This window comes from Argopecten irradians, chromosome 8, assembly GCF_041381155.1.
Source record: "Argopecten irradians isolate NY chromosome 8, Ai_NY, whole genome shotgun sequence".
NCBI classification, from domain to species: Eukaryota; Metazoa; Mollusca; class Bivalvia; order Pectinida; family Pectinidae; genus Argopecten; species Argopecten irradians.
This window is the reverse complement of record NC_091141.1, coordinates 28,762,496-28,774,434: the sequence shown is the minus strand read 5'-3', so window position 1 is coordinate 28,774,434 and position 11,939 is coordinate 28,762,496. Positions and strand designations below refer to the sequence as shown.

At 33.7% G+C, this 11,939-nt stretch overlaps 1 protein-coding gene across 1 annotated transcript; it reads right to left on the bottom strand.

Annotated features, from left to right (window-relative positions):
- Nucleotides 1-3,358: 3,358 nt before the first annotated feature.
- LOC138330072 (uncharacterized) lies at nt 3,359-6,850 on the bottom strand. The gene is made up of 2 exons (XM_069277450.1): nt 6,276-6,850; nt 3,359-5,909 (listed from the first exon to the last, which is right to left on the bottom strand). The coding sequence occupies exon 2, from the start codon at nt 5,899-5,901 to the stop codon at nt 4,654-4,656; it is 1,248 nt and encodes a 415-aa protein (XP_069133551.1). The 5' UTR covers nt 5,902-5,909; nt 6,276-6,850; the 3' UTR covers nt 3,359-4,653.
- Nucleotides 6,851-11,939: the final 5,089 nt, after the last annotated feature.

Here is an 11,939-nt window from a genome sequence, read left to right as displayed (position 1 = left end):
AAAAAAAATCCTGTGTCATCATCCATTGTGTACAACAGAGATAGTTTCAATATCCAATGGTGGCCAGTTGAATTATTATCGTTGAATAGTGAAATAGTTCCAGTTTAGTGATAACCATCATGCTTTTTAAGCATTGAAAGCAATAAAAGACAATGAAATAATGGTCCATTTTACTGTGGTAGACATGTACCTGGTAAGTAAAATATACAATACTTATAGAATGCATGTACATTGTACATGTATAGATATATATAAAAACCAATTAAATCAAAAGTATTAAATAAAATGATTCTTCGTGCACATTGAACTTACTACAAATCCGAAATGTTTTTGTTTGGAGTAGCAATTATTTCAATATATGAAGTCACCTCCCCTTTATAATCCAGGTTTTAGAATCCTTAAACAATTTCCGTTGTGTCTACATGACGCCTCACCTCTACATTGTCATTGCAAAGGTGGCGAATTATATCCGACTTCAGAGTTATCTTGAGCAACTCTTCTTGAAAGGTGTCTTTCGCTGCCTGTCATGGATTGGCTTCCAAAAAGACTTGCTCCATTAGAATCTATAATTCCCTCATCATAAATATCACTGATGTTATTGATGTTAAAATGTCCATTTTGTATCCACAAGTCTTAGATTAAAATTCAAGGAAACTTTGTGGGATAGCTGTGTGTAACTAATGATTGATTATCACAATAAACTGCATGTTAAATCCATTCTGGATCATGTAACTGTGATATGGCAGAATGCACGTGTACCTATATATAAACCTTTCCTGCATGTGTTCATTAGACCATAAAATACGCCTGATTTACCTGTGTAACCAAATAAATTCTATTCAGTTATCAGTGTACATGTATTTTATATAATAGTTTCCTTCCCCATTCATCAATGGATGGCCAATAAAGTACTAAATAAGTATCTGTATGTTGAAGGAAACAAAAATTCACTAAATATTTGCAAATTAGATTAACCAATAAAAATAAGTTGAAAATAACATGATTTATGCTTTTATAAATAGTTTCATTTTCGTTGTCTATGTATAAATTTTGATTAAAGTAATTCATTTGAAATTAGATTATTATTATTGTCTTTTCGTTAGTGTGTTTATGTTCAATAATGTTAATGTTGGTACAGTAACTTGTATCACCATGTTGTTTTTGTAGGGAGAAGAGCAATATAGACAATGCCTGCTGTCAATTCTCATAAGCATTTATCAATAAAATTGTTTGAAATTGAAAAAAAAACAAGTCAAATTTGCTTTATAACCAAGGATTCATATAAATAGTTCTAAGACTTTTCCATTCTGTTTCATTAAACGTTATCATTTTACAGATAATTTAAATCGTTCACAAGATCAGATATTATGTTTAATGTAATAAATTGTCACCATTTGTTTATTTGTTTATAAGTATATCATACACAAGGGTCACGAAACAAAAAATAGACTGTCGGAAGAATTCAGATAGGATTGCTAAACCTGTAGATTTTTGTCTAAATTATTAACTACATATTTGGGGATATATGGACTTTCAAATATATCACGAACTACCGGTAGTGCAAGAGCATTTGAACCTGGTTGCAATTGATCATGCATTCTGCGGGGCAGGTTATCAGCCGCATGTATTTTTAGGTAATTAACAAGAGTGTCAAATGGACAAGTATCCATGACTTCGAGAAAAAATGTCAAAGAACGACAATGTCCACAACATGTATTATTTATCCGTCGGATAAGTTCCTGGGACATTTCTTTTAGGCTGAACAATTTCGTCATATGAAGGGGTCCCATCTCGGCTGCCAATAAGGAATTTTATTTATGTATAACAGCCCGCTTTGTGCTGCACATGAGTAATGCAACATAATTACCAATGTTCCTCTTTCAATCAATATAAATACACATAGAACTTGCTTACCTAATATAGACCTGTTTGACAAGTATACAGTCGTGTGAAGGCAATGGCACATTTAGAAGTAAAGAACAATAATTACGACAATTACCCACATCGATTTAAAGATCGGTATGTCACAGGATCAATTCCTACGCATAAAAAATAATGTCTTGTCTCGAAGCCGGCTCGAAGGTACACGGATTATTACAGAAGCGTATTAGGCTCACATAAGAAAATATTTTTCTTGAGAACGAACATGTTTTATTTTGCGGCCGCCAGATAATTTTCTGCCGGCCGCCACTTAATTTAAGATATTATATGGCGGCTGCATATTCCTATGTGATCCTTATACACCTCCGTAGACTACTGCTGAATTCGGGGGTCATCTCAAAATGCAAATACAGATGTTTTTTTTTTTATTATTTAAATTTTTAGTTTTACGATATCATACAATACGGTCAGCAAGTACTATTATGACGCACCAATATATACATTTTATGTACAGTTTATACAAAAAAATTCTTACAGATGAAAAACAGTTGCCCTGAATTACCGAAAGATCGTATCCTGATCACATTTATAAACTTCTAGTATTTGTATTTTTAAACAAACGTGTAAGTGTAAATAAAAGTCCTAAATTTAACAACATCTGCCACTTGATTTCTAGCTTTCCCCAGTCTTTGAAGACCTGCTCGAGAATCATATTCGCAGACGTTAAGTCGTTTCCTGAGACGCTGTTGTATTTATGCACGATATCCTCCATATCATAGCCGTTTGGAAACATTAACATTTGCGCCTGAGCAGCCATAACCATGATCATCGACGTCAGTGGATGTTCTGTATGAACAATCAAACTCCCTACATCATGGATTTGTTGAAGGACATCACATGGTTTGTCTGCTTCCAACAAGAACCGCAACCAGGTCAATTTAGCGTCCATAACGACCCCGCGCTACTCCTAGACAAGCCTTTTCGAAATACAAAACCTGTAATCATCAGCTTTGTTCAATCAGTCATATTGTCCACATAGACCCTCCACATTTTCCCAGTTCGTTGTAGATTACTTACACTTACATTAAATTTGGACATTTATATATATAAATATGAATATAAATTATTTAACATGAATACAGTGGTTTTAAATAGGCTATATAAACTTGTATGTACCAAGATGCTAATTGCCTTTATTTTATATTATTTTATTTCTATTAATTGTGTAGTGAAATATGCTTCAGTGAATACCTAAACATAAGGACCACATGCTTAAAACATGACCACTTAGTTTTCATTTCCGCTGGTTTTTATTAACAGTTTTAACTGTAATACAATTTTTCATTTCCGCTGTTTTTTTATAAACAGTTTTAACTGTAATACCAGTTTTCTTTTCCACTGGTTTTTATTAACAGCTTTAACTGTAATACAAGTTTTCACTTCCACTGGTTTTTATAAACAGCTTTAACTGTATTATATTGTAAATGCATTATGTTTAATAAAAGCTTATATGAGAAGAACACTATAAGAGCCTCTATTCATTGACTATAAAAATAACTACGTTTTCTTACTTCGTCAAGAAACCTCAAACTGTATTTGGAATCGCATGATAATTACACTAAATGACGCAATACTGTTGTTGCATATAAATGTATAGAAAAAAGGCGGTTAAGCAATATAATGTGAATGGTCATTGAATAACGTGTATTACTTTAACGGAGAATACACACAAGAGTATGCATTGTTATTGTTGTATATTTGTTTCCCAACTTATAACAACACCCATTGTAATCATGCCACGGTGTCTTGTTTTTGATATAGTTTCTAATAAATTCAAAACGCTGCCATCATTAGATGATAACAATTATACATTTGGTGTTTCTTTTCCACAAATGAAATATAAAAATAACTTTACTGTTATTTTCAAATAGCTCCACACGATTATTGCATCAGCGAGTACAGCCAAAAAACTAAATATAACCATGCGTATTTTTCCGAGGAATCGATTCCTTTGTCCTATATATGAAGTATTTCAAAGAACCTTAAATATAATTGAAACATGTTATCAAACACAAGACAAAACATGTTTTGTGTTTAAAGGTCTCTCTTGAGGATTATGACCAGAGATGACCTACTATACAATGGCCGTCCGTCTTATAATACCTTCAATGCTGAATACCTGTCGATATATTAAACTCGTAATGCATACATATCTATTTTTATCACTGTAATTGTTGACATTACATGTGCATAGTAACTGGATTATCGTTTGAAAATTTTACATTTTAAGCTAAATGCTAACACAAACCTAAAAGAGAACTGTAGTATATCTTTAGAATATTGCATCACCGTGGCCTTGACTAAAACCAATTTAATTTTTTTAGTTAGAGTATAATGTTTATCATATCAGAATGTAGTATGTATACCTTGGTACTTAGGTATGCCAAATATACGAGTTGCCCTTTTAGCTCAACAACAAGCTATGTTCAAGTCTGTGTTCTACTAATATATCCTATGAAGAACTTCGTGAAAGTCTTTAAATGCCAGTACAACGTTTTGTTCCAAATCGAATAAATGTACGAACATTTAGATGTACAGCTTTGTATGTGTTGACGTTAAGTATTTTGAATCCAGGGAAGGCGCAATGAACTCATGAAACATTGCGTTTTCTATCTTTGGATAATCTTTCAAGGTATGATGAACTAGCCAAGTTACATATGAAGAAAACCAACACGGAAAACAAATTCATCCATGTATATGCTGAGTATTTATTTAAGGATTTGTTCTTGTGGAATGGATGTTTTCCAAAAGTTCAGTAATATTTTGCCGTTCCTCAAAACGGTGCTCCAACTGATTAGACAGATCCTTCGCAAACTTCGCCTGCTGGAAGGCTCCTTCATAGTTTCCTTCTAACTGTCGCAACCTCGCTTGAGCTACATGGACCATCATTTTCCATCCTTTCTTTAAGTTTTCAAATTCTCCATCTCTACAGGTCTGTTCGAGATCCGACTTTGCAGACTTTAAATCCTCTTCAGAGACAGGTCCCGGGAGAAGTTTCCCCTTGTGTGTCATGCCAAGGTATAACAAAAGCTTTACCAATTGACATCTTCTGACGTAAACAGATAAGTGTTCCTTCACAGCTTCATTTCGATCAGCTAAACTATCCGCAAGGTCAGTCATTTTATCCAGCGAGGTTTTGATTCTGTCTTTAATTTCTCGCTTTCCTGTACGTTCATAAGACCTGTAGTCAATGAGGAAATCGGTAATATAGAAACGCGTAGCTTCAAAGGCATCCAAACGTTCTGACTCAGCTTTCGCTTTGATCCTTTCATATTCGTGTAAAGTGCCATCAATGTCACCTTTCTTTTGGATCATCATCATTTGTGCTTGATAAGCCAATACCTTGCACAAAGATGTTACTGGATTATCAGTTTGAACTGTCATGTTCTTCCCATCATCAATTTCTGCGAGGATATCGCACTTTTGTCCTGCTTCAACCAGGAACTTTATCCACGCTATTTTGGCATCCATGACGACGCGCGCCACGCGAGACTTCTCTATCGATGGCGTCATACTTTTGTACTCGACATCCCATTTCGAAACAATGCTGAAAACATTCCATTCAAATTTGTCAATTTCTCCATTTTCTAAAAACAAAGCGAGTTCTTCGCCGATGTATCTGCCATGTGGAATATCAACCATATGGAGTATTCCGGGTTGCACAAACGCATTTTGTTTTGTAACCAGTTGGTGGTACTGTTCAAGTAATTTTTCAGCCACAAATCCATGTTGTGTTTTCTTCATGCAATCTATTAGTACATCAAAAGGACATGTGTTCACAATTTCCACAAAAAATATCATGGCTCTTTTATGCCTGACATTGTCATGAAGAATCTGTTTCATTACTTCTTGAGTCACCGCTTCCTGTTCATACAGTTGTGCAATAATATGTAGAGGATCGACATAGTTTACTAAGAAAGTAAATGTTTGTTGCACAGCCTTTTTCTGTAACCCGTCCATAAGATATTCTGAAGTAAATTAAAGATACATATAAAAATAAAGAATCAGAAAAATGTATCCAAACCTTGATTACATGCAAATCTTTTAATCATTTGTTTTGAACACAGGGTATGATCATTCTCCCCAGATAGAAATCCCAAAACGACTAACATGTACACGTTTTACCAGGACATATATCAACATAATAAGACGTGAATTGATCATGACGTCATGCTTTGATTCTCCCTCAAACATAATAAATAAGTAATATGTACACTGAATCTAATTTGATTATTATTAACATCCTAACAATTGACGATTTTAGCCTTACTTAGTATATGGGTACAGTAAGATAATCGAAATATATCTATCCAGGATCACATACATGTACTTACCTATCTTTTGTATGGAATATCAAAGGATATATCCATATTCAGAATGTTTGGTGATAAATCCCACGATATGAATATATTGTACAAAGATATCTTTTTCCGTTTTTTTCATCTTGAATTGTACGTTTCATTTGACGGTATTTCGGCCATCAAGCAGACAATCAGACTGCACACAAAGTTGTTTATACCTATATCTATAAATACACACAGATCCCGTCGTCGTCATTACAAAGCATATCACGTGTTATATCGGCCCGTATGAACGGTCTAGTGTTCTCTGAATACAAATGTGTTTTTTACAGTCGGTAGGTTTTGTTGTAGTCAATGGGAAGTCAATTATGTACCGCATGTGTTTTGTTACCTGTCATGAATTGGATTCCAAAACCACTTATCAGAAATATCACTGGAATATTTCGATGTTAAAGTATTCATTTGACATTCACAAGATTAAAATTCAGGGAAGCTTTTTGGGATAGTTGTGTGTAACTCATGATTGATTATTACAATAAACTGCATGTTAAATCCATTCTGATACGATAACCATGTAACTGTGATATGGTACAAGGAATTCAATTGTACCTATATATAAACCTTACCTGCATGTGTTCATCAGACTATAAAATAAGCATGATTTACCTGTGTAACCAATTAAGTCCTATTTAAGTATCTAACAGTTGGATACTTGAATTGTTGCAATGCTTGATGGGGTTCAAAAGGGGATGTTTTTTTTAAATTGAATAAACTTCTCTTTGGCGTAGAATAGGCCAGAAAAACACCTTTCTCAGGCCTTAAGTCTATAACTACTGATTTTAGAAGTTTTTAATTACAATGGTTACCGCCTTATCAATACATAAATTGTATTTGTCAAGTGAGGGGTGGTTGTAATAATTTAAACTATGGCCTATATAATGATAACCTTGCAGCATGTGCTGTATGCTCTTGTGGTCAAGGTCATATACAACGTCACGTTTCTTCTTTAATTCTGTTCATTTCAATAATTGTCATACCACGTTAATAATACTGTTACAGTAAGTAATATCATGGATTAACATGTCTCACTAAATGTCTTGTTTAAACATTCTATCTGCTGTCTTAACCTTTATTTCAAGGTAGAAACTATTCATTCAATTATAAACAATCAAATTTAGGTACATAAAAGATAAAAATAGAAATCAAAAATGTATTTGAAATTTCCAAAGTGTGTTACTGTATATCGATATTTTCATTTTTTTATATCTCTCTAACATACTGTGAATTTTCTTATGCATATTATTATCAATGAGATCAAGTCAACTTATTATTTACATTTTGATGTTTTATAATTAAAACTCTAATATGAATTTTCGTTTAGCAGCCATACCTTTGAAATGTAAATATTAATAAATAAACCATAATTTCAATGCAAACAACACGTATTTTGTGTAACTGATAATGAGTCTCCTTCCTCATTCATCAGTGGATCGCCAATGATGTACTTAATGTAAAATGGACAGCCTTTGGCCAGCATCTGTATGTGGAAGGAAACAACAACAAATGAGATTTACCAAAACAAATAAATCCATTTTTATCGAAGCTTTTTATTCAAGATTTACATTTTTATAAAAATGTTTCATTTTCGTTGTCTATGTATCAATTTTGTATTAAAGTTTTAAGCATACTGGAGTTATCCCCCTTCATTTGAAATGAGATTGTTCTTATTGTTTTTTTCGTTTGTGTGTTGCTCGTCATGAATGTTAATGTCGGTGAAGTAACTTGAATCACAAACACGAAACAAAACTAGACGTCGGAAGAATCCAGATAGGTCTGCTAAACCTGTAGATTTTTTGTCTAAAATAATAACTGTGTAATGGGGATATATGGACTATCAAATATAACAAGAACAACCGATAGTGCAAGGACACTTGAACCTGGTTTCAATTGATCATGCATTCTACGGGGGAGGTTATTAGCCAAATGTAGTTTTAGATAATTAACAATTAAGAGTGTCAAATGGACAGGTATCGATAATTTCGAGAAAAAATGTCAAAGAACGTCAGTGTCCATAGTTTGTATTATTTATCCGTCTGGGACATTTCTTTTAGGCTGAAAAAATTCGTCATGATATGAAGGGGTCCCATCTCAGCTGCTAATAAGGAACTTTATTTTTATATAACGGTCCGCTTTGTGCTGCACATGAGTAATGCAACATAATTTCCAATGTTCCTCTTTCAATCAATATAAATACACATAGAACTCGCTTAACTAATATAGACCTGTTTGACAACTATACCGTCGCCTGAAAAGCAATGGCACATTTAGAAGTAAGGAACGATAATTACGCCATTTACTCACTTCTATTTAAAGATTGGTATGTCACAGGATCTATTCCTACACATTCCTTAATTCTCTTGTCTCGAAGCCGGCGTTTATTTCGGGATGCATATTCATCATTTCACTGTTGATACCGATTCTGCGATTATTTAAAAACGATTCATACCTATTTTTATTTAACTGTCATCTTTATAAATAGTTTACCACAAAGCAAACTGCTTTGCTGGTGATTTCCAGTTTATTCACAAGCCAATGAACCAATCAATATGTTAAAAATAGTTATGTTTTTTACGATTTTTTTAGATGGGCCGTTGATGAGAACTTAAATATTTATTGCATTTTCTGTAGTCACTCGCTTTGAGTTCTTGTGATTGTTAATTGTTCTCCTTACTAACGTTGACAGTAGTTTGTGTTTCATGCAGTAGAGTTCAGGTAAACCGGTCGCGGTAGTAACTATAAATAGGCAGGTACACGGATTATTACGGAGGCTAACTTAGAGAAGTATTTTTCAGGAGAACGAAAATGTTTTATTCGGCGGCAACTAAGTGGCGGCCGCCAAATATTTTTTGGCGGCCGACACTTAAATTAAAGTTGTATGGTCTATCACTTTCGCTCTTTTTGTCATAGTAAAAACTGTATAGGTGTTATACACATTTTTCTCCGTCTGTGCGAGGTTTAAACTTTTTAATTTTACCACTTTTTATTAAGTTGCAGCACTGGAAGTATTTTAATTTTAAAAGTGAAAAAATCTTTTTAACGTGTACACGTAAAAAATAGGCTCGAAAGATACCGCATCATTCCGAACTCTTCCGAACATCGTCGCGACAATCTGGAAGTAACACGAGAGTTGTGAAACCAAGTGAAAAGATATTAATGCTCGCACATTACAATTTTTGATACACGCAATATTGAATTACGGCAAAGTGTGAATTCGATGTTTAAAATACTCGCTCTGTGGACATAAACCAGCACGATTTGCTCATATTAGCCAGAAGGAAAACGCAAACAAACACGTGCGCTTACGCTAGTTACCTGATTCACCACGTGCAGGACGTCAGTCACCTGATACGCTTCGGAATTCCGACAAAACCCGAAGATACTGAATATGGCGGAGACTGACTGCGTTTTATTCAAAACCAGGAATATATGATCACTATATTTCGGCTCTTTTATATACTGACATATGGTTTTGGGGAGCTAAATCATCAAGTTACATGTCCATATTCAAACATAAAATGTTAAAACGACATATCGTTACAGTGAAAATTACAAGAAATACAACTTTAAGATAATATACAAAATGTAAATACATATGTGATGTGTTTTAGTTAAATTTTATGTAATTCGTTGTTGATCAGTTTACGTGTTTGTAGATCTTATCGTATCATTAAGTAGCTGTGTTGATAGACTTTATACATTTTCTGTTTTAAAAACACATACAATGCAAACCATGTTTGAGAGTGCGCCAGATTCACATTCTAGTCTGCGTGCAAATGATGTTGAATATCTGTTTTAAGGCGGACTTACGTAAATTTGTGGCAATCTGAGGGTTTAAATATGTTCAAAAAGACCAGATACAACTTATATTCTTTTAAAATCAATTATGGAACAAAGTCTAATGACCATATTTTCACTGTTTTTATTAGAACATAAGATTTATGACTATAAAATGGTATTCGTTGATATTGAAAGGCTTCCAAGAGACGTTATGAAGAAAAAATAGATTAGAAAAACTAATATTCTAAATTTAGTCGCCTTTTTACGATATCATGCAATAACGTCAGCAAGTACTATTATGACGCACCAATATATATATTTTATGTACAGTTTATACAAATAAAATTCTTACAGGTGTTAAACAGTCGCCCTGAATTATCCTTTACCTTAAACGTCAGCACACGAAAGATCCGTATCCTTATCACATCCAATATGGTGGAAAAGGCGTGTAATACCTTAATGAGTTAACATTAATAAAATTCTAGTATTTGAATTTTCAGACAACCGTGTGAGTGTAAATACAAGTCATAAGTTCCTACGAAATGATATCACAAGAATGACCGCAATAATTTAACTCGAAATATATGTAGATCAATAGACTTTATGTCCTAACAGTGGAGGTTGGCAAGGCGCAGTTGTTCAATCACTTTCTTAATTGGGAATTTGAAATTGTCATCGACGTCGATTTTCCGACTGAGCAGTCAACGGCTTATGTTACAATCATAGATTTCGTACACTAGTATCGGAGGAAAATCAGCGAAAAAGTCAAAATCTGAAAATTAAGATGGGTGTGATATCGCTTTCTATAGGGTACGATGTCACGTTGAAGGGATGAAGTATCTTTCGCGTGGGGAGGGGGTGCAATATCAGTTTCAAGGGGATGGGATATTACCGGTCTGCTGTTATATATAACATTTTAGGATTAAAAAAGTGGTATCATCAATTATAATAATTGTAGGCTTTATATATTCTATCTAATTAATAAATGTAATAAAAGTATAGTTTTGTTGTTTGTTGATGTTTCAAACAATGACATTGTTGGTAGCTGTTCGTTGAACAATAATGATGATGAAGGCTTTGTCTTCTTTTCCATGGTTTTAATTTGATTCGATATGCATAATTAGCATAGTTGCTAAAGGATCGTATAGCCCTATACATCCTGACGGGGATTACAATAACAACTTCTTCGTCTACTAAATACATTCTATAAAATTATTTCCATGCTGTGGTGTGCCTGTAGTGTGGTGTCCTGTGGAGTGTGTGAAGTAGAGTGTATTTAAAGAATATCCCGAGTATCTTATATATTAGATACCAGGAAACAGGAATGGCGTAAAGATCACGATTCCAAAGTGGCGTCAGGCAATGATTGAATAACAACCTCCTAGATATGAAATAACGTCATATATGGACTTCTAAGACGATGTTCCTTGATCAACTGCCTGAAGATATATTTGAAAATTATATGTATGTGCATATGTGCAATGATCATGACTTAACCTAAATTAAATTTTCATAACTATGGCCTGGTAACGCTACATAAATTACACCATCTTTATCTGCGTATAATCTTACGAATACGTGTAACCGAATACCCCACAATCGGAGAAATCTTAATGCATGACTTTTTCCATTAAACTCGTGCTTGGTACTGATTTCTGTAAGAAGCCTTCTTTGCCGTTTTATGTCCACGTTTAAGATTAATCTTTACATACTACTTCAAGCTATTGCAGTGACATCTTCAATAGCTTCCACATCAAGAATGTATTATTGGGGTTAAATTGTTAGTTTAAAACATTAATTTCAAATTTCGTTTCTGCTTGACAAATATTTTACGAACAATCAATCAAAGCATAGCTCAAA